At 42.9% G+C, this 24125-nt stretch overlaps 1 protein-coding gene across 2 annotated transcripts in view; it reads left to right on the top strand.

The window, feature by feature from the left end:
• SPTBN1 (spectrin beta, non-erythrocytic 1) overlaps nt 1-24125 on the top strand; it is a 187141-nt gene that overhangs the window by 35025 nt on the left and 127991 nt on the right. For both annotated transcript variants that reach the window (XR_009054568.1, XM_057740542.1), the window contains exon 2: nt 21500-21694. Coding sequence is in view for 1 of the 2 variants with exons in the window: in XM_057740542.1 (XP_057596525.1) it covers nt 21547-21694 (148 nt within the window). In the remaining variant the exon portion in view is untranslated. The remainder of the gene's footprint in view (nt 1-21499; nt 21695-24125) is intronic.

Genomic DNA, 24125 nt, shown 5'->3' with positions numbered 1-24125 from the left:
AAAGCCCCTTTGTGTTATGTTTTATTAGGTTGGGGGCACAGCATGGAGATGGAGTGCAGGGTCTAGAGCCACACCCACACAGAGAGGCAGCAGAAGAGCATGGCCTGAGAGGGTGGACCCGACTTCCAGTGGGGCTTTCTGCCGTGGTGGACTTGTTCCCCATCTGCATTGTTCAGTACTGTCACCCTGAGCTGTATGTGGCTTCTGAGGGCACAGGGCTAGTACATTGCGGGGCTGGATTTTAATTTTTATTTAATTTTAATTCATTTAAATTTAAGTAGCCTCATGTGACTTGTGGCAACCATATTGGACAGCACAGGATAGGCTCAGAAACTAGACCACTTGGTTTCCAGTCCCAACTCCACTAACTTCACCTGTTTGACCTTAGGCAAGTTCCTTAACCACCCTGTGCCACAATTTTCTCATCAGTAAAATGCAAAAGATAAGAGTGCCTACCACGAAAAGGATATTTTGAGGATTAAATGAGTTAGTGTTTGTAAAGATCTGAGGCCTGGCACATAGAGCTATGTAAGTGTTTATTAAATAATGCAAATATACATACATCCATAAAATTAAAAATTAAAGCCAGATCCAGGTTGTATTTTCTTTCAGGAAGCTACCAGGCATCAGCCATCAATACATTTTTCTTAAATCCTTTAAATACTGTGGAGATCAGGAAAGTCATTTATTCAGTAAATATTTGTTGAGCCCTTACTTTGTGCCAGGTGCTATGCTGGGTGCTGGAGATGCACATCGTGGGGCATGAGAGACTTGGTTCTTATCCCTCATCCTAATAAAATAGGTAACAGTCTAGCAGAGTGTTCTCACCTAAAGGTTATGGAACTTTGGAACAGGAAGGGACTTAAGAGGTAGGGTAAATGTCCAGGTATAGATGTGGAAGGCTGGAGAAGCTTTGTGCCTGTTCCTGGTTAGCTAGCTGGTTTCAGCTTTCATCGTCTGACTACAAGCGCATGCTTCCCTTGGCACCTGTGGGGCCAGGTGTGTCTTGGGGCGCTCACTGCTGGCTTCAGAAGCCTTGATGTAAGAGCACCATTTGTTCTTTTCTGCAAAGGATTGATCTTTCAATTCTCAGATGATGATGGTAACCCTCCTCCTAGTTTGAGTCTTCTTTATAAAATTGTGGCGTATCAGGTAGTAGTTTTTCGTATTTGTTTTAATTTTTACTCCTTACCTAATAAAAGTTAGAAACCCGTGTTGGTCCCTCCAATTGTTTTTGTTTAACTTTAGAGGTTCGTGAGGTTGAAAAGTCTCTTCTGGACCATACCACTCTATTTGGTTTATATAAACCTTTAAAGAAAATAATGTAAGCCCCAACATTTATGAAGTATTAAAAGGGAGAGACTTTTGAGCCGTAATTGACTTGACAAGAAATGGACATAATGAAGGAAGGGGACTGGCTGTTGGCCTGTTGATTTGCTTCCCACACTTTGCTAAAAAGTGGAGCGAGAAGGGGAGAAAATTGACCAGTTTGCTTTACATATGAAAAATATTAAAATATCAGTATGGCCCAGCCACTAGCGTAAGAAAAATTGTTTAACGTTAAGTCTCTAAATGATGTCCTAAAAACCCAACATTTGTGATTATCTAATTAAATTAATAAAGGCTACAGGTAAAAGAAGTGATATAGGATGCATTTTCTGGCAGATAATGCTTCAGAAAAAACTTTCACATCTGCACACGATTATGAATCCCCTGTTGTTACTTCGCTTTCTCCCTTCCTTAGCCCAGGTTTCTCACTATGAACTAATAGTACATAATAATAAAAGCCTGGATGTCCGCCAGCCCAGAGATCTGGCTAACTTTTAGAGTGTTTGTGAAAGTCGAAAAAGCAATGCAGCTGTTATACTGGGTACTTTCCAGCGGAGGATATGTTTTCCAGATGAAAGCGCAAATAGTAATTGAAATGTAATCAGTATTTTTGGCATCTTGGTATTATAATTCTTTTCACTTTTTGTTATGTTAATTGTTCATTTCTTAGGACTTGTTTTATGTTTTTTCTATGGTCTATAATCGACTGAAAGCGAGGGAATGAACAAGTGCTTAAGCAGTTTTTCATTCTTTGTTTAAAAAAAAAAAACCAATGGCAAGCAGCCTCGTTTGTTAGCTGAGGACTTATTTAAAATAACCACAGCATTTTCATTTAAGATAGTTTATTGTGCGACTCATGCTTCAGGCAGCAGAGGGAAGAAAATCTAAATCCCAAATACAGTGTCCAAATTTCAGAGCTGATGGAACATTCGAGATCCTTCAGGTAGGCTGCAGCCTCAGTGCTCATCAGGGCCAGGTTGGCTCTGCCCTGCTCAGTGATCAGCTCACTTTTTTCATCCCCACCAACCACCCTTTAGGGGGAAGGATGCAGTTGGTTTCATTGATATTTGGGGCTTCGGAAGTTTCTTGTTTTCTTTGAGTTAGAAGGGGCTCTAGTTGATCAGTTTTTCTCAACCCTTAGTTTTACAGATCCTGCTGCCTACCCACATCTGAGCCTGATTAAATCACAGAATCACCAGAAGTGATCATGATGTAGCCCAGGGCTAGAACCACTGTTCCAGTCCAGTCCTCTCTCTTTACAGGTGAGGACACTGAGGCCCTGAGCCTCTCAGTGACGTGTCCCAAGACCTCCCCTGGGACTGAGCTGAATGTGAGGTAATCGGTTTCTGGAAGGGATGTCAGAGTCTCTGACTGCAGATCTCTCCCCAGAGGCCATGGACTGCCCTGCATGGAGTCAGGCCAGGAGACTGCAGAGAGCAGGACCCAGTGAGGAGGATGGAGCTTTGAGCTCCCTGCCCCGTTCACCCAAGTGGAAACCGCCCTCTGTGTTCCCACTAGAGCTACCGCGCATTCCTCAGTGAGAGGGGAGATAAACTGCCTCAGGTGCTCCCCCCCCAAAACAAATAGACTTGTAATTAGCTAAATGAGATGGCAGCGTCCAGACCACTTGCTGTTTATCACCAAAGGGCCTTTTCAATAGCTGGTCCCCTCCCGCATCTCTGAGATAGTTCTTTCTCCCCTTTTAGGGAACAGTATGTATTAATGAGGCACCGTGTTTGGCATACCTGACAATTGCTAATGCTGTGTATGTCTATTAAGGATGATTTAAGCCAATTAAGTGTTAGCCTAGCTGGACGGCAAGGCGCAGGTCTGTGGTATGCGAAGAGAGGGGCTGGACCGCGTGCACTCTGAGCTGGTCCTGTCCAGCCCTTCTCATGTCCGAGGCTTTGTCTGCGATGCCCTCCTCACCTGTACTTCCTTCTGCTGCTCAGGCAGATGGGTGCTGCAGCTGCGCACTGGACAGTGGTACTGGGGGTGGTAACCCGGCTCACCCCCTCTCCTCGCACTGGGCACACCTGTGCGACACCCCACCTGGGGGACGGAGCCTCTGGGAGAGAGATCACAGCGGAGCGGGGGGTGGGGAGTTGTGCGAGGAGAGGAAGCCTGGATCCGGGCAGTGTATGCGCACAGAGACTTTGCTTGAGAAACGTTTGAAGACCTGTTGGTGAGCATGTACAGCTCCCTGCAGGTTTGTGCTGCAGGTGATGATGAGCATATTTTAGAACGTTTGATAGAAAAACATGTGCATTGTAAAGCAGGACTGGATTAAAGGGCTTTGGTTCGTTTCCAGACCTGCCGTTTATTCTTGTAACATGACAGCATCCGTTTCCCAATGTGAAACTCCGAGAAATGAAGAAGATGAAGAGAAGGAACATGTGTGTTTTTCTCCTCGGAATGTCAGAGAGTTCACTCATCCTTGATTCTAAGTACTCGCTGGCCTCTGAAATGACCCTCCTCCCCGACCCCACCGAGTGAGACTGTGGCTGTGAAGGGGGAGCTGGCGATTTTCTGCTTTTTTGGCCCCGGAGGCCTCCCCCCGCTATCATCTGGAAGCCGATGGTGAGGGCGTGTTACTCTTGTCCGCAGCCAGTAACGAGGACCTGAGGAGTGTAGGCCGCAGTGGGCAGGCTGCCAGAGTGGTCTGGCGTTACCTGCCCACCCCCTGCCCTGTGAGGGGCTGGTTTACATCAGGGAAGGCTGCTCCTGACATCGCAGTCTATTTCTGGCGGAAGAGACACAGCAGAGATGGGAGAGACCGCCTGCCATTTAGAGGCGATCGGACAAATATTCACTTCAGAGAATGCGTCTTGAGGCGGGCGTGTCTGCGCGCGGGGGACCGCTCCCTGCCTGCTTTTCCTGCGCGCTTCTGGAGGTGAAGATGAACAGGCTTCGCCTGAAGTCCGTCAGAGACGTGTTAATGAAAAATCTGTCTCCGTGCAAAACCAAGGGCAAGGGCCGGCTTTGCTGGCTTCTTTTTCCTTCTTCTTTTTGGAATGTACATGGAAAGCAAGCGGTGGGGGCCCCTCACCCTTCACTTGGGAAGCCTGTCAGACTGGTTAGCAGGAACGTCCTGAAACTTCTAGAGGGAGGTTTCTGGAGAGCATGTGAGTGGTGAGCAGTGGGGTGGAAGAGGGGCGGGTGCTTGCTGGCTGTGCCTGCTTCAGAGTCACGGGGGAGCTCTTTGCAGACTCCTGGGCTAACACAGCAGCTGCCCACTTCCGAGGAGACCGCAACACGGCCCACCCTCCCTGCTGTGTAGCTGGCCACTTTCCTGGCCCAGCGGTCACTCTGGATTTTACACTGGGAGGGGTTTTAACAACTGGGTACATTCTTAGTCTTCTGGGAGTGATCCCTAAGTTTAAAAAAAAATCCTTTTTCTATGTGGAGCTTACTGTACTGAGCTTATTAATTTAAAAAAAAGAAAAAGACATTTTTGGACTCTGGTCATCCAGTCTCAACCCGCCCCCGAGACTGGAGTCTCCATTCTAACGTGCTTTACTCGCTTTCTTTCCATCTGGAGATATGAGAATGATCTCACAGGAACCTGGCCAGTCTCTCAGCACACTGTGTGAGCCGACAGCTGCCTTCCTCTTCTCTTGGAAGACCAGGAATAGTGTGAGGGGTTTCTTTGCTCAACTGCTTAGTGCTTTTGCAGTCAGAGCAAACTAAGGAGGCCAACACCCTTCCTGTCTTCCTTCTACAGGCCAGTGTGGGGCAAGATGCATTTTAGAGAGATTTTGGCACCGGCTCGCTACTCCCTCCCTTGGAGCATTTGAGGGATTTAAAAATATCCAAGGCGAAGAGGCAGGAAATCTCCATAAGCATGAAAATGACCATCCTTGAGGGTCACCATTTGATCCATGCACTCATCACAAACAGGCCATCTCTTTCTGGTCTTTGAACGTATCAATCAGTTCGAGCAACACATCAGTAAAACGTGGACCCATCGCCGTAAGGCAAAACCAGCCAACTTCTGGCTGAGAAACTGCTGAATGCCTAACTTTTCATCATCTCCTAGCTGGGAGTGGTTACAAGGAATGGCTTTCCCCTACTTTCTTGATGTTTCCAAATGTATCAGTTCATTTTTTTTCAGATATATTTTGGTGATATGGTCTGCCTTAGAAAGTGAGTGAGATAAGGACATTTCTGGGAACTGCATTTAAAATAGACGTAATAAAGCAAATTCTGCAGCTGGTGTGGGGCCTTGTTTATTTGATTTGGTTTGTCACCAACTCTCTTCTGAGTAGCCCCATAGTTATGTCAGGACTAAGCTGCAAAATGACCGATGCTGGAATTGTGAGCATTGACCTTGAAGTGCACTAGGTGGGACTGATGAGGTCCAGTCCCCTCCGTTAGAGCCAAAATCTGATCAGGAGAATCACAGAGTAATTTTTTAGGGAAACTTGAAATGCAGTCCCCTTCTCCCCAAACTGAAGAAGCAAAGAGAGGTTTTCATATAAGCGGTATCAACAGAAGACTGTGAAACACAAACTGTTTTATGTTCTGATGTTCTGTGACTGTCTTAGATAAAAAACTTTTTACATTTTCACGTCTGTTTAGATAGCAGGAATGTCTCTACTTTTTGTGAAGGACAAAATCTCAGGCTCAATAATATGCCCTCAAAAATATGTCACATCAGCATAGGCAGTATTTTCTAACGAAAAGTTTTTTTCTTTAATAAACATGTTTTATTTGCTACCTTATGATATTAAAAAGTATAAAATTACCTAATAAAATAGTTGTTTTGATAAATATTTCCAATGGTGCACTTAAAATTAATGTTTTCATCAAAATGTAAAAGCTGTTTTCAAAATTTTTTGCCTTTTTTTTCAATGGGGTTGTGAAACTCAATGTAAATGTTTATAAATGTTTGCAGAAGAGTGCTTTTTTTCCTAATTTTTATTTTTTGGCTGTACTGGGTCTTAGTTGCTATGCACAGGGCTTCCTCTAGTTATGGCGAGCGGGGGCTACTCTTCATTGTGGTGCATGGGCTTCTCATTGCTGTGGCTTCTCTTGTTGTGGAGCACAGGCTCTAGGCATGAGAGCTTCAGTAGTGGCGGCGCATAGGCTCATTAGCTGTGGCTCGCAGGCTCTAGAGCGCAGTCTCAGTAGTTGTGGCACATGGGCTTAGTTGCTCCGTGGCATGTGGGATCTTCCCCGACCAGGGATTGAACCCGTGTCCCCTGCATTGGCAGGCGGATTCTTAACCACTGTACCACCAGGGAAGTCCCTGCAGAAGAGTACTTTTGTTTTAAAGAGAGTGCAGACGTTCTCTTAATACGAGAACACCCCAACAAAGAAAGGTTGTCATTAAAGTAATAGAGATTCAGTTAAAAATAGGCAAAACCATTCTTTTGGAATATCCTCAGCCCTGTGGAAGAGCGTGTGGTGCATACCTTGGGAACCAAGTTGTAAGTACTGTAGTATTACTACAGTGTGCTGATGAGAAGAACGGTAAACACTTTGTGGTTAACCAAATCACAGAGGCCTGTTAGTTGGAAGGGATCTTGGAATTCCTGCAGCCCAGATTTGCACCCAGTACTCCATCCCACTGTGGCCACCCTGTCAAAGGATACTTCCCCACCCAGGGTGAGCCTCTGGTGGTGCTGGTGAGCTCTGCTGCTCTCGGGCCAGCCCTCTGCATTTTTGGAAAGCTCTAGTTGTTAGAAAGCTGCTCCTAACCCTGAGTCACTGTGAATTTGTTGCTCACTGCTGCCAAGGAGCCTGTGCCAGTGCCAACATGAAGGCTTCTGAAGCTACTTCAAGGTAGTTGTCTGGTGTCCCTTTAAGACTTTTTTCTCCTGGGGGTCCTGAGTCCTGCCTGGGACTCCCAGGTTCTTACAGCCGGCTGCCCGCTTCTGGACACTCTCGAATTGCTCAGTACCCTGGGTGGTTACTTCATTTCTAACAATTGCACTACCTTCTGCTGGTGCTTCGTATGGAGCTGACCATGTTTTCTTTGCGTTGCTGTCAGTTTTCATGTTTTCTAACCTTGGGTACGTAAAAAATCTAAATGTAGGACTCAGTGTGTTCTTGAATAATTATGTCTCTTCTTGGTCTGGGGTCCTCCGTGGGCGCTGAGCATGCTTTCTGAGATCGTGAGGAAGGTGTTGATGAGCTTGGGCCCTGGGTTATGAATCTGTCCCATCACCCTTTCATCTTCAAGTCTGCGCCCTTTCAGCCAGCAATCAAGATTTGAGTTGGGAAATTAGCCTCTGTGATTTAGATAGAAATTTGAGGTTGCCATTTGAAGTTTTTCCTTTGGTGATTATGGGAAATCAAAAATTCTAATGTGGTTAAGTACAGTAGAAAAATTAAGATGCAGATAATCCTTAATCATTTAGGGGTTTATTTTAGTTTTGTTTGATTTTTACTATTTCTAGCTTTAATTTGAACCAATTTACCATTGGGTAAACTGGAAAATTTTTCTTCTTGATACAGCTGCTTTGGTAGGGAAAGTGCTTATGATACCCTTGGAAGATTAAAATTAAGTATAAAGTTTATTCATTAAATGTTTACCTATTGTCTACTATGTGCTAGGCATTATACCTAGGGCTATGTTGGTGAAAAAGAGAGAGATACCTAATAATTCATGGAGAGTATGGTATATAAGGTGAGATAGTCATTAACAGTTACACAGGTGATTTTTTAAACACTCTTGGTACATGCCATGAAAAAAGATTCCAACAAGAGCATATAACAGGAGCCCTGGGCTCGGAGCTTCAGAAGAGCCTTCCTGGAGAAAGTAATGTTTAGGCTGACCTGGTTCTTGTTTATCTGTTGTCCCTATCTTTAAAAATCGCAAATTGTTGAGAGAGAGCAGCTTCACTGCTAATGAGATTAGAAAGCCTTCCTAATTACCGGGTACTTTTGGGGTTGGAATTGGCATTTGATGGCATGAAACACAGCTTTAGGGTTCGCTCAGACACCACTAAAAAATCCAGCCACTGCAGGGACGCCCACCCCTTCATTTTTTCTCTATACAGAATCATAGGATGCTAAAATAATTTTATTCCCTCCAATTCTGTAAACTGCACTCCTGTCCTGTTCATTCTCCACTCTGTTGCTGAGTTTGACGAAAGGAACTAACTTCTTTGAAAGCATTTGGAGGAAGGAAAAATGAAGTGCATGTTATGTTGTAGATATTTTGGGACGTAGAAAACTGGTTTATTAATAACATATCTCGAGATGAAAATACAGGCTTCATTTTGGTCAGGCAAGGAGTTCAGATATACATTTTCCAAAATCACATCACCAGGGAGCTTTTAAAGAAAGAAATTCAGAGCAGTCTGGATGCTCTGGTTCTTATTCTTTTAGGCCTATATCCCCCTGTTGCGGGGACAAGGAAGGTTGCTGGTTTCCTTGCTCTCTCACTCTCTCTCTCTCTTTTTTTTTTTAATTTTAAAAAATTATTTATTTTTATTCAAGTATAGTTAATTTACAATATTGTGTTAGTTTCAGATGTGTAGCATAGTGATTCAGTATTTTTGCAGGTTATACCCCATTGTAGGTTATTACACGATAATGGCTATAATTCCCTGTGCTGTATCCTCGTTATTCCTTTGCTCTTGAACCTGACTGAGGACTTCACCAGCTAAGACCTGATTTTCATTTTGAAGTAATTTGAGCAATAGAGGGGGAGCCAAGCAAGTCTGAATTGCAGGCGTCTGCCCCCATAGTAGCTTTGGGCAGGCTGTGCGTGCCTTTCTGCCAAGTTTCGAGTGTTGGGTTGCGGGCAGAGCTGGGTTATGGCCTGGCCCTGTGGTGGGTGTGCGTGCTGTGTCTGCTCACCTGATGGTGAATGCTCTCGCTCGTAGCTCTCGTCAGGAGCTCCTCTGGGATGCTAAACGTATGGCAGCATTTTAACCAGTGTGGCTGATTTTTCTCATCTATCAGTGTTTAAATATTATGGAAAGCCAATGTGAACCTCCACATTTGCTTTAAGGGACCTTTGTTACCAACCTTGATACTGAGCACCTTTGTAATCAGGTTTTTAAACAGTAACATGCATAATTCTAATGGATTTCAGTCTGTATATGTTGTTAAAAGTGTTTTTTTTTTTAAAAAAAAACCTTTTTTCCCCCCAAATTGATAGGTTTAAACAGATTTGAGTACTAGAGGTTTGATCATGTTAAAATGGTAATTATTTGAATGTTTTTTCTGGGATTGATGTCACTTCTTTTCAAGTATCATAGGCCAACCTTCATTCATTTTGTTTATTTGAAAGGTTACAGATTTCTAAATAGTTTGGGAAACATTTGCCAACCATGCAGAGGGGAAGGGCTTGCTGTTGAAGTGTAAACCCAAGCAGTGAGTGTTGTTTGAACTGCTCTTTGAGACAATTTAATAATATTAAAACCTTTGGAAATTTGGGTATTATTAGACAAGCCTAGGCTTTAAGTCATTTTGCAAAGGAGAATGTTTCTCAGGATACCACATATGAAAATAACTGTTTATTTACCCCAAATGAGATTGTGAAATTTGTGATTATTCCATTCCTATCCAAATTTGACCCTTCATATTTTGTTGGTTGAAAATAAATGTCTTAAAAAAATTCATCCTTTGCTAAATGAATCTGCGTAAGGAGACTGTTGCCCCTTACATAACAATTACAATTTATCCTGATCCAGGATGCATCATTATTTAGGCAGAAAGAAGCATTGTGCTTCAGCATTAGAATGCTCTGTGGCGACCCTGCCCCGCCACCTGCCATCTTCTTTCACGATTGTTTTGAGCATCTGCTGTGGCTGAAGTGCTGGTGCTGGGGGTGGAAAGATGAGCAGAACAGACAGATCCTGGCCCTCATGGAGCTTAATGTGTGTGCCTCCTTCATCATTTCCTGTAGTGTTGCCTTTCGTTGTGGTTCTACATATTTCTGTCATTTGATCATTCTTCCAGGAAATTGAGATATGCATTTTCACTTGATAAGATTTGCAGAGAATTTTGGCACTGGGCTGTTCTAGGAGTAAAAGTCAGCTTCCAAATAGCACATTATTGCCCCTCTGTTGTTCCGGCACTCATGCCTTATAAAACTTCCCAAAGAGTAAGGCCGTGAAACGCCAAACTCATTGAAATTCAGGATTGGCGTTTTGGCAGTAGTACCATGAGACCTACTCCTAACGTAATTTAAAACTATCTGGAAGTAAAGGTAAGACCAAACTGGTTATTTATAGTGGCTCAGAAACCCCACGTTGGCCATAAGACCATGGTGTTAGGTCTGCACTGAGTTAATGATTTCAATTTTAATTGCTTTTCTCTGTTAATAGAACAAAAACAAGGATAGCCTCTAGCAGCCAAGTATATGAGGAAACCTTGTATTTTAATAGGAATTATTTTTAAATGTTTTTGTTTGGTTCAGATGAGGTGATTTTGAGGCTTATAGATAGATACTGGAAAAGCTGACCTTACTTTCTAGATCTATTTTCGAAATAAAGTTAGTGCTAAAAAATTTTAGGGCTTACAAATTTATATTTAGAATCTAGATAGTATCATATGTAGGCAGAGAAAAGAAATAACTTTGTTTGAAATAACTTTGTTTAAAATAACTTTAAAATTTTAATGTGCAAATAGTACGTGAGGATAAATTTCTATGCAGTATATTAAGAATTTTTCTTTTGTTCAAGGCATTCAAACAGTAAATCTGTTTATAATTTCACTGTTGTGCAGATCACTCTGTAAAGTGGAGGGTCAGGGAGATGCCTTGTTATTCCCCCTACTTTATAGTTTTTCTTGTAGAAGAAATGTATTCTTGGTCATACTGTGTGGTGATGATAAGTTCTTAAGCCACCCTGATATAATCTTTTAGACAAATTGTTTTAAAATAGAATGAATTATGGTCAGTGTATTTTCTGATGGTGAATCTTTTGAAATAAGTAATTTCCTTTATGGTAAGGGTTAATTTTGCTACTCCAAGTAGTAGAACCTGGTTTAACCTGCCATGTTAAAAGCATAAAATTTGTCCCTAGAACTTTATTCATAAACTTAGAACTGGGCTTCCAGTGGCATCTTTCATCTGGGTGGGAAAGAGGTTACTTGTGAATATTGGGAATGAAGGTGTCTTAGTCTGTGTGGACTGTCTGCTGTTACAAAATATCATAGACTGGGTGGCATAGAAACATTTATTTTTCAAAGCTCTGGAGGCTGGGAAGTCCACGATCAAGGTGCTGGCAGATTTGGTGTCTGGTGAGGGCCTGCTTCCTGGTACATCCTGCTGTGTCCTCACACGATGGAAGGAATGAGGTTATACTCTTGAGGTTTCTCTTATAATTCCATTCATGAGGGCTCTGCCCTCATGACCTAATCATCTCCCAAAGGTCCCAAGTCCAAATGCCATCACATTGGGGCATTAGCATTTAACATGTGAATGGGGCAGGGGACACAAACATTCAGTCTGTAGCAGAAGGCTTATAATGAGTGCGTTAGTCATTGCGTGTTGTAGGCAGAAGATGGCTAAATCATCACTGCTTCCCTGGGGTACATATGTTAGTGCTAGGGAGGAGTAGCCTACTGTGAGTTTTTACATCAGAGACATGGGACCCATGGTGTATGAAATTCCAATTCTGTGGTGCAAAGAAATGTGCTCTTCATGTTCCTGTCTTCTAAGGCCTGCCTTCAAGTCTTAACTTACCTAAAGGTGATAAATATATTTCCTTTAGCTTGGACAGTGTTTCTTTCTTTTTTTTTTTAAGCTCTTTATTAGAATATAATTGCTTTACACTGTTGTGCCAGCTTTTGCTGTACAACAGAGTGAATCAGCTGTATTTATACATATATCCCCATACCCCCTCCCGCCCGCGACTCCTTCCCACCTTTCCTATCCTAGCCCTCTGAGTCATCACCCATCATATAGTTGATCTCCCCGTGTTATGCAGCAGCTTCCCACTAGCTATCTATTTTACATTTGGTAGTGTAACATATGTCAGTGCTACTCTCTCACTTCGTCTCAGCTTCCCCTTCAGGCCCTGCCCCGTGTCCTCAAGTCCATTCTCTACATTTGCATCTTTATTCTTGCCCTGTCACTTGTCCTCAAGTCCATTCTCTACATCTGCATCTTTATTCTTGCCCTGTCACTGGTGGACAGTGTTTCTTAATCTGTTTTTCATTATTCCTTTCCTCTACCAGAATTCTTTTAGACAGTTTGAAATTTTAATACTGATGAAATTTTAATACTACAGATGTACTATATCTGTGCTTACAATAAAAGAAAGTTTTTTTCCCCCACCCCCAAATGAATTTTCATTCTTTGGGAGCAGTATTTCCCCCATTGAGAATACATGAGCAAGGACAGCTGGGTGGGTGGGTTGCTGCCCTGTATAGTAATTAGGCTTTGAAGGAGGCTCATCTCTTTTCTTATTTATTTAAGAACCTAGAGTCCATTCGATAGTTTTCTGATATGGACTGCTATTAAAACATTGTTGCTCAAAGCACAAGCTATTTATTCATTCATGGAGTCATACACACGTGGCTCAGACCCTCCTGGCTTCCTCATTTCCTTGCTGTGCCACCACGGGCAAAGCCTTATTTAGTTCATTCATCTGTAAAATAGGGCAGTAATAGTATCTACCTCAAAAGGCTGCTGGGGAAGACTGAAAGAGCGAGTAAAGCACCATGCTCGGCATAAAGTGAGCCCACAAAGTAATTCAGCTATTTTTAATAGTACTAGAGTTTTCTTTGATTGTTGGACTCATCAGCTCTCTGCATTTTAAAGATTAGACAGGTTCTTGTGGCTCTGGATTCAATGGTGATAAAGATATTACAGATGTTGGGTTCTTAGCTGTAAGACTTGATCCAGTTGTTTCAGTCTTCAGGCCCCCGTTTCCACATTTTGTTAATTAAGATAGAAAGCAGAGTAAGTTGGTTGAAAATTCAAATAGAGCAGTAATCCTAATAAATGTACATGGGTTATATTTGCCCACTAAATGACAGACTCTTGGATTGGATTAAAAAATGAGACATATCTAAAACAAAATGACTCTACAAGGTTTAAAAGAAAGGGGACAGGGAGGGACAGGCAAATATTACTATCACTGAAAACAGAATTGATATATGAATATGGAGAAAATAGAATATTTCATAATGTTAACAACCCCCAAGAAGATAAAATAATTACGATTTGCATGTATCCAGGGACTTACAAGGAAAATCTGTTAAATCCACAGTCATGGTGGTAGATTTTAACATATTCTGTCACTGATAAATAAAAACAGGCAAAAGTTAGTGTGACTATAGAGTATTTGAAGACCACCTTTATTAACAAGTTTAATTTTAAACAGGTCTCTTGAGTACCGTTCCCTTGCAAAATGGTCAGAGTCTATGAATTTTGCCTGGTTTATGCAGCCAGGTAACACTCTTTGTACAGTAGATGTGTTTCTGTAAAGCTTTAGGTAAACTAGGTAATGGTAAACGTGAATGATAAACTTTTCTAAAGGACTTTGTGTGTGTGCGACTTCCCTTATGTTGTCAGCTCTCATGCTAGGACTTTCTCTGCGTGTCCTGGTGTTTGTGAGCAGAGAACTTTGAATGTTTAGGATGGACTCTTAGGCCTTTTTTATGGAACTGAGTCCGAGAACCTGCGTAACAGTCAGTTAGCCACATTTATTCATCACAGTGGTTCTAGATGTGGTTTCTTGCAGAGACTCCTCTTTATTGGCCATTTTACCTGTACTGCAGAATGCTTCGGTGGCCGACTGTAAACAGGGTGTGACTCTCTTGCTTTCTGACTACTGGAGAGTTGAAAGGATTTGAGGCAAAACTCTCAGAGGTCCCTTCCTGGAAACTCTCAGACATAGTTTGGTCCCTCCAGAGTCCCTGAGCAGGATTTTTTTTTTTTTTTTTTTTTTTACAGATAGCACACCAGCAATCCAATGTGATTTTTCAATTTTTTTATGAGTGAAATGGGAGGGTTTTTAAGTGTCTGCAGAACATTTGGGTTTGTGAATTCCGTTGAAGTAATTGTTAGCATATGGTTTTCTTCCTCAAAAAGGGTTGGAAAATGTTGTCACCTTTTTCTTTTTTAATTTATTTGAGCCTGTAATTAATATTGGATATTAATGAAGCATGTGTTTGTGCATGTATGTAGTGCCAGTGAAAATTCCATTTATTCTCTCTATTGTTGCTTTATTCTCTGATATCTGAATAGTTTGGACAAAAAATATTTTCATGGGTAAAAATGAAATTAAAAAGGGAAACATAGGGACTTCCTAGATGGCGCAGTGGTTAAGAATCTGCCTGCCAGTGCAGGGGACACAGGTTTGATTCCTGGTCCAGGAAGATCCCACATGCCGGGGAACAGCCAAGGCTGTGTGCGACAACTACTGAGCCTGTGCTCTAGAGCCCGCACACCACAACTACTAAAGTCCGGGCACCTACAGCCCGTGCTCCACAACAAGAGAAGCCACCACAATGAGGAGCCTGTGCACCACAATGAAGAGTAGCCCCCACTCACTGCAACTAAAGAAAGCCCATGCACAGCAGCGAAGACCTAATGCAGCCAATAAATAAATAAATTTATTTAAAAGAAAGGGAAGCATAAATTTTAATAAGTACATAGAGAAGTAGCTTGTTAAATATATGTTGGTGTTCATTAGCAGCCTAGTCTAAAAACGTGACTGCCTTAAAGGCAGAGAGCCCAGCAGATCTTTATAGCTTAAAAGGGTATGTGTTCTGGGCTTTATGACTAATGGAGACAGTACCAGCGTGGCAGCTTGAATTGCCATTGCTCCTGTGGCCTCACTTTCCCATCCTCCATCCAGTCTCCCGCCCTCTTAGCCAGTCCATAAATAATTAACAAGCACTGAATGTTTCCATGCACCTTGCTCGGAGTTGAGAAATATAAAGACAGTATGATGGGGACATGACCTTAAGAGCCTGTATCCTACTGATGATTAGTAAATAGAAGTTTTGCGATTATGAAAGTCTTATAATAATAAGTGATAGGGCAGAGGTATATAAGGAGTCTAGGAAGGAGGACCTATGTGGGTTGTCTAACGTCTAACTCATACCAGGTGGTGGTTCAGGGGTGGCTTCCTGGATGAGGTGACACATCAGCTAGGATTTGTTGGAATAGCCAAGAGCTGTTCTAGGTAGTAGTTTTGGAGGTGAGACCAGAGTGTGACTTTTCCTTCAGGAGCTATAAGAGTTGAAGACAAGAATATTGAAACCAGACTGGAAAGCTGGGCAGGGCCCCTCATGAAGGCTCTCATTTCTCTTCAGAGAGTTCTGGGTATTATTCTGAAGGCATGGGGATTTACTATTCTGAAGGCGTGGACATTGGTGGATTTTAGCTATGGGAGTAAGATGATTACAATTACATTTTAAAAAGGTCCTTCTGGTGGTTACTGTAGGGGAGTGGATTAGGGGTTAAAGTGAGAGGTGAGGCACTGGACTAAGAAACTGTCGCTTGAGATAACGGATGAGATTTTCAGGAGGTGCAGTCAATCTTGGGGCCTAAATATAGGAAGAGAGAGAGAAATGAGGGATGACTGCAATGTTTCTAGCTGAGGTCAGCAGGAGAAGTGAGGGTGCTGTTCAGTGCGGGAGTGAGAGAGGGAAAACAGGGTTTGAGCGAGGAATTAGGAGTTTAGTTGTAGGCACCGACTTGGAAGTCCTTAGGAGATGCTGCCCTTAGCTGTCCAGGGAGTGGTTGTCACTGTAGGGTAGTGGGTAGCATCACCCAGGGAGACAGAGAGGGCGGTGGAAAGAAGCCTGGAGATAAAACTATAAAGAACAAAACCCTGTGCGTTGATATAATACCCATGTGACAGGGAAAATAGATTTGGTACCTTGGAAAATAAACAGATCAAGTGTTTTCCCTCTGGGCTTTGCCAGGTATAGACTTTCAGAATTTTAATCAATGAAGAGGAAAACTAATAAGTAACTCCTAAAGCTGGGAGTGATGAAGCTCCAGTTTTTCCTGTTGATTATGACCTTGTGGTAGTTCATCCAGAGTTGAACTTCTTGGCTTCATACGTCTATAGTGGTAGTTTCCTCATCTGTTTCCATCTTTGTTTGACAGTTTGAAGAAATAAAATTGTTTTCCTAATGAAGCAGAAAATTATAAAGCTTTTGGAATGTCTTTGTATTTTTGGAACGTTCCAGTTCATAGGAATTAGAGAAGGGCAGAGGATTAGAGAAGAGTAATTTGTGGAGGGGGCTTGGCTTTTTTACTTACTCATTATTTTTACACACACACACACACACACACACACACACACACACACACACACACACACACACACACACACGCAGGATGGAGAAGAGCAGGGAAGCACTTTTAATCATCTTCCCAGTATCTAGCCACAGAAGTTACTCATATCACATCTGGGATATCAGTGATTTTTGTTCACTGAAGGATTATTTAATGGGTTCCTGCTGTGGTGATCGAGTCAGGATTCGGGCCCTCACAGAGCCAGTGAAGGCAGTGAGCACCCTTCCCTGGAGTGGAGATCATCTTATCTCACGCCAGCCTTACATAGTCCTCTCAAGCTTTCCTGATGGCAGACGCACCGCCAGGCAGGGTTCCAAGATGGCCAGCTCTCCTCTCTTCTCTCCTCCTAATCTTCCCACAGCCATTTAAGTACAGATTGCTTCACTGGCTGTTGGGACACATGGCTGATAGCACCTTGGGAGAATCTAGCCCTTTATAGATAACCTCCTGGGGACGCCTACACGTGCCATGTAAGCTGCCCCTGCAGCTGGCACCATCCCTTGTTGAAGTGGGTTGGAGGGTAATGATGTTTATAGCTCACTGGGCTTTCTGGAATCCCTGTGCCTGGGTACGCTCTCATCCATGCTCTTGCCTTGACTGTTCCCTCACCCTCAGGTTCCTGCATTGTTGCTGTTGAATACCTAGAAGCATCCTTTCACTGTGGCCCTGGTGGGGAAGTGGGAATTTTTGCTTTGACATATCCCTGAAAATTAAAAAAAAAAAATCTATTATGGAAACTCTACTGTTTGGTGAGAATATTGCCTTAGGACAGAGAACTCTGAAGAAAAAAATGCCACTGATATCCAGGTTTTTAGACGCTCAAGTGAAACAATCGAATAAAAAGAATAACTTATAGTCAGTATTTCTTTTGTGTACAGACTCGTAGGGACTTTTGCTTCCCAGTCACTTCTTTGCTTTGAGGAACAATAATGTTATGAAAGAACACCATTAAAGAAGAATACATAGGAAACGTGTTTACATCCTCTGAATGACTTATTTTAAACTTAAGTCAAGGACTCAACATGTGCTTGTTGAGAAATTTGTGGATAAGTCAGTGATTTGGGGATAAGTCAGTGGTAGGAAGAGAATCATGGGGTGTAGGTGGGCTCCAGAGTCAGGGGTGGTTGGGGCCGGAGCACAGATTGCTCGCTGCCCTGGGGGCCACGGTGTGGCTTGTTCTCGTTGGTCAGCAGGTGGCACCAAATAGCCAGAACGAATCTGGGAAGAGGTACTTGTTGTTTAGATTTCACCTTGGGTTGGGTTAAGTGTTTTGGAGTTAACAGCCCTTTCACATTTTTCCCCCTAGAGATGGCGTCCTCCAAGGCTGAGTTTTGTGGAAGTCTTTGGTTTCGATAGTCATAAAAAGTAACCATCTCCAAGGTCAAATAGTACATAATGTTGATTTTTTTTTTTTGAAGGGGTTATGACTGTTAAAAGCAACTGTAAGATCCTTCTTTAGAATATACTTACTGGCTTAGGTGTCTGAATTTTTTAGTGTTTTTATGAAATCTTTTAAGTACATTGCTAATGGAGGTATTAAAATTAATCTGTTGATAAATTTATGTTGTTGACATTGACAGTGTCTGCCTGATGGGGATCCAGGATTTTACTCCCATCCAGGATGTTTCTCTTTGAGCAGAGGTGGGTGACTGTGAGTTACAGGTGTGTGGTTCAGTCGTGAGGTGGATGCAGTGCTTCTTCCTTAGGGACACAGAGGATGTGTTGGGGATGTTCTTGGATATCTTGTGAGAAAATAGCTGATGACAAAAGAGGGGGCAGGTCTGTGCGTGTGCCCCCAGTCATTACACTACTTGACGTGCAGTTCATTTGTTTCAGCTTAATTTATTGTCCGCGGAAACCTGGTTACGTGTGCTATGTGTGGTTCTGTGCTAGAACTTGAGAAAAGCTGCCTTTTGAAGCACAATGAGAAGTGTTTCTTTTCTGTGTATGTGGCTTTGTTTATTTTCTTTGGTGCCATATGTGGGGAAAAATGTGAGCTCAAGTGGTCCATTTGTGGTTGCCAGGTGGTGTCTGCTTTGATTAGTGCACGGGCTCCAGTGATCAGGCTTGCTAACTCTGGTCTGTGCGTGCATTCTTAGTGCACGCTGAATGAGGTTGTCATGAAATGAGCTTCCAGGTACAAAATCTTATAATTAATTTTTGAGTCTTAAGATGGGGCGTGTGGGACGGATGGGAGGGGAAGATGGCAAACATCTTTTCCCTTGGGACATCTTCCTGCAACTAAGTGGGAGGGTGCATCTTGCTTCCTCCTCTTTTTAATTTACTTAGATAGCCTTGTGTATAAAACGTGCGGAAACTGAGCCACACCAGTAGGAATTAAGCACATATCCTTGCCTCCTAGAATCTTTTTTTCACACAGCACCAGGATTGATCTTTTAAAAAATGTACATCCAGTGATGTCTTTCTCCGAAGAAGACATACAGATGGCCAACAAACACATGAAAAGATGCTCAACATCACTCATCATCAGAGAAATGCAAGTCAAAGCCACAATAAGGTATCACCTCACACCGATCAGAATGGCCATCATCACAAAATCTGGAAACAACACATGTTGGAGAGGGTGTGGAGAAAAGGGAACTCTCCTGCACTGTTGGTGGGGATGTAAGTTGGTACAGCCACTATGGAAAACAATTTGGAGGTTCCTTAAAAAACTACAAATAGAACTTCCATATGATCCAGTAATCCCACTCCTGGGCATATACCCAAAGAAAACCATAATCCCAAAAGAAACTTGTACCATAATGTTTATTGCAGCACTCTTTACAATAGCCAGGACATGGAAGCAACCTAAATGCCCATCAACAAATGAATGGATAAAGAAGATGTGGCATATATACACAGTGGAATATTACTCAGCTATAAAAAGGGATGAGATGGAGCTATATGTAATGAGGTGGATAGACCTACAGTCTGTCATACAGAGTGAAGTAAGTCAGAAAGAGAAAGACAAATATTGTATGCTAACTCACATATATGGAATCTAAAAATGGTACTGATGAACTCAGTGAAAAGAACAAGGAAGCAGATACAGAGAATGGACTGGAGAACTTGAGGTTTGGGGGGGGCAGGGGGTGAAGGGGCAGCTGAGACGCAGCGAGAGAGTAGCACAGACATATATATACTACCAACTGTAAAACAGATAGTTAGTGGGAAGTTGTTGTATAACAAAGGGAGTTCAACTCGAGGATGGAAGATGCCTTAGAGGACTGGGGCGGGGAGGGTGGGGGGGACTCGAGGAGGGAGGAGTCAAGGAAGGGAGGGAATACGGGGATACTTGTGTAAAAACAATTGATTGAACTTGGTGTACCCCCCAAAAAATAATAAATAAATAAATAAAATTAAAAAAAGAAATGTACATCCAGTGATGTCAGTTATTAGGTTAAAATCCTGCCATGGCTTCCCTTACACTTAGGTTAACAGCCCTTTGTGGTCTGGCTCTACCTACCTTCCCAGCCTCACCTCCTTGTCTCTCTCCCTGTGCACCAGACTCTGGCCACATACAGCTCTTCATTCCTCCAGCAAGCCATGCTGGTCTCACCATAGGGCCTGTACCTGGAATGTTATTCCTCTTGATCTGAGTGTGACAACATCATTGAGATCTCAGTTTAAATACTGACTCAGGCCTTCCCTGACCACCAGCTCTAAAATAGCCATTCATTCATTTTCTCTCTTTTACTCTTAAATTAAGATATAACTGACATATAGTACTTTGTCAGTGTTAAGGTGTAAGATGTGTTGATTTCATGTGTGTATATACTGCAGTATGATTACCACGGTAGCATTAGCTCATACCTCTATCACTTCACATAATTATCATTTCTGTTTTGTGGTGAGAATGATTAAGTCTAGTCTCTTAGCAGCTCTGAAGTTTATAACACGGTATTATTGATTACTCACTCTGTCACATCACTCCAGTTTCATTTCATTTTCTTTCAGCTACCTTGTCTTGTCTTGTGTGCCTTCTGTCTGGCTCATCCTGCGAGGATGTAAGCTTCACTAGAGCCAGGTCCTTGTCTGTTTACTGTTAACCCCAGCATCTGGAACGGTGCTGAGCATGTACTGGGTCCCCAGAACATCTTGGTTCCTTGAATGAATAATAGCTGTCTTGAAGGGAGAAGCTACATATTTGAAGCTAAATGTATTTCTCTTCATTCTCTGAGGGCACTGTGATAAAGACAAGATGGCAGTGGGCCAAACGTTGAGGCTGACGTTCTTATTTCCCATGTATCCCTGTAAAACACTGTGGCCTTGGGTGGGTCCCTGAGGTGTGGGTATTGGGGTTGGTAGTAGAATTTGTAATAACACAGTCATATACATAATTTCAGTCATTGTTCAGTTATTTTTGGCATCTGTTAGACACCAGTACTGTCCTTGCCGCTATATATATACTTACTATGTCATTTAATCTTAGGCATCAGGTTTCTAATATGTAAATGATATGTTTAGGTAAAATGATCTGTTAGTTCTCTTATATCACATTATGTGAATTTCTAGACGTGAAAAGATTCTAGTTTATGGTGACACACAATAGAAACAAATTAGTTCATTCAGAACCCCAAGGTAGGTATTCATCCACTTCTAATAAAACTTTAAAATTTCAAAGTTTAAACTTTAGAAAGAAGGAAGCAACCCACCCTTTGTTGGGCATCCGTCACCTCTTTCAGTCTTCTCAACAGCCTGTAGTGTCTTCCCCTCTTCAGTGGCTGGGGAAGCGGAGGCGCGGCGATGTTAGGTGCCTTGGCCAAGGTCACACACGTGTTCTGAGGCAGTGCTGAAGTCCCAGACCGGCTTTGATTGACTCCAGAGACCTGCTCTTGGCACGTAGGCGTTGTGCTAGCTTCTGCTCACCTTTCCCCAGTAGGTCTCGTGGGGACTGACAGCCTAGACGTCTGACTAGGGATTTCCTTCTCTTTCTCACAGGTCTCTAGGAAGGAGCTGATGTGGAGGAGCAGCTGAGACGGTCCACGATGACGACCACGGTAGCCACAGACTACGACAACATTGAGATCCAGCAGCAGTACAGCGATGTCAACAACCGCTGGGACGTGGACGACTGGGACAACGAGAACAGCTCCGCCAGGCTCTTTGAGCGGTCGCGCATCAAGGCTCTGGCAGGTAGGGCTCCCTGATAGCCTGTCACAGAGGCCTGGGATGCCTTACAGGTCCCTTTGAAATCATCCACCCTGCCCCCCTTGCAAGATCAGCTCGTCTCTACTTGAACACGGCCCACCAGAGCAAGCCGACCGTTTCATAAGGGGGCCAGTTCCCTGTTCAGAGAATGGTCGATCCCACGGCCAAAATGATTTTGAGAGCACGGGGTGGTATTTATAGCCGTTCAGAAAGAGATGCCCTAGACTTACCAGAATTCTTTTATTTTAACACATCTTACATTTCAATATATTGAAGTGTGCTATACTTTAGACACAAAAATACTGTTGACCCTGGAACAACAGGGGGGTTGGGGCACCAGCCTGCTACACAGTCGAAAATCCATGTATTTGATTCCCCCAGAACTTAACTACTAATAGCCCACTGTTGCTGAAGCCTTATCCATAACATAGAGAGTCAGTTAACACGTGATTTGTAAGTTGTATGTATCATATACTGTATTCTTACTGTAAAGTAAGCTGGAGAAGAGAACATGTTATTAAGAAAATCATAAGGAAGGGAAAATACATTTACTGTACATCTGTATATTTATTGAAAATAAATGTGTAAGTGTACATGCACAGTTCAAACTCATGTTGTTCAGGGGTCAACTGTATGCAAATTAACCTGTCTACTTAGGGCCTGTGATATAGAAATCAACTTGATCTGTTACAGTACTTATTTTGAGTGACCAAGGTTAGTTAGTATCATGTGCAATGGTTTTAGATCTGAAAAGCAAACTTAATCTGATGAGGGCACATTCAGTGCTATAACAGGTAAGTCTGCCATTGATGAAGTTAACAGGCACACATCCCTTACTTCGTGATTTCTCACTCCCTTGTTGCTGTTGAGTACTTAGAGCACACTTTTACCAGGGCCCTAGATGAGGTGGGGAGTGTTTTGTCTTGAAATTGCCCTGAAAATCAGGAAGAGGTTCAGTCACAATGAAAACTCAGCAGTCCTGAATATGTGTAAACCAAGGGGCCAATGTGGAGTTTTTTCAAAATCCTGCCTCTGTGCTTTGAGATCTCAAATAAAATGATTTCCAGGTGAGAAGAGTGGGTTTATATATTTTTTCCTAATATTCTTTAATCATGGCAAGTAAATAAAAGTCATGACTTAAACAGGTAAGTTTACTGTTACTTGTGAAGATAGCTCACTTTTTTTGTTGCCTTTACAGTGTAATCTGAATATGAGGCATGTATCTTTGGAGTTCTCTCAGTTGTAAGCAAAAGGAAACTTAACCCAGAGTGGTTTCAGTGACAAAGAGAAATGACAGAGAATAGTAGACAAATTCAGCATTTAAGCCAGACTTGCTCCTGGGCTTAAATGGTGTGACCAGGATCCAATTTCTTTCTCTCTGCTTTTTGGCTTTCCTTGCTGGTGTGGACTCTGTTCTCAGGTAGGCTGTTGGGCCCCAGAGTCCCAGGATGGCTGCCCCAGGTCCCAGATCTGTTTGCAAGGACATCCAGTAGAAAAGAACACCTCTGTTTGCCCAGGGCTGTACTTCCACTGCAGGCCCGGGTTCAGTCCCACTGGCTTGACTGACTGTGCTTGGGTCACATGGCTCTCTCAGACCCTCTCTCCACTGGAGTCAGAAGAGGATGTGCTGATTGACATCAGCTAATCAGGATGCATCTTGGAGTGCAGGGAATTGGGGGTTGGGAGTGGCGAGGGGTCAGTCCCACCCAAACAGCTTGGCTAGAAAATTTAGAATATAACAGGAAGGGGGAAGAGGGAAGTGGGTGTTGGGGATGTAGGAACTAAATGCTGTGGAAAAACTGTCCAGCTGCCTTAGGAGGATTTGTTTCTTGAGTGGTGGTGATTGGAAGGTCTTTCCTGAGCTTGCCTGATTTGAGGGCATAAATGATTAACCAGATAGTCACTCTAGAATCGCAGCATTATTTTCTAGCTTATTCATTAACATGGAAGCTTATGGAAACCATGATCCTGTCTTGTGCTAGTGGGTTGATTTGTACTCTAATCTTTTACCTTTTCTTGAGTTTTCATTTGAGCCTTTAGACCAGGCGCCCCCGAGCTGCGGACCGGTACCGGTCTGTTAGAAACCGGGCCACACAGCAGGAGGTGAGCGGCAGGTGAGCCAGTGGAGCTTCGTCTGCCTCTCCCCGTCGCTCACAGTACTGTGTGAACTATCCCTCCCTCCGTCCCCAATCCATGGAAAAATTGTCTTCTACAAAATCGGTCCCTGATGCCAAAAATGTTGGGGACCGCTTTTTTAGACCAGTATGATATTAGTGGCTGATTATCTTTGATCATGAGTCATTTACTTTCTGGTTCCAGACTGCCATGTACAGCTGACCCTTAAACAACGGGGGTTTGAACTGTGTGGAGGATTGGTGTTCCTCACCCCTGTGTTTGTTCAGGGGTCAACTGTAGT

Source organism: Hippopotamus amphibius, chromosome 7 (assembly GCF_030028045.1).
Source record: "Hippopotamus amphibius kiboko isolate mHipAmp2 chromosome 7, mHipAmp2.hap2, whole genome shotgun sequence".
NCBI lineage: Eukaryota > Metazoa > Chordata > Mammalia > Artiodactyla > Hippopotamidae > Hippopotamus > Hippopotamus amphibius.
The sequence above is the reverse complement of the archived record's forward strand: the minus strand, read 5'-3'. Positions and strand labels throughout refer to the sequence as shown.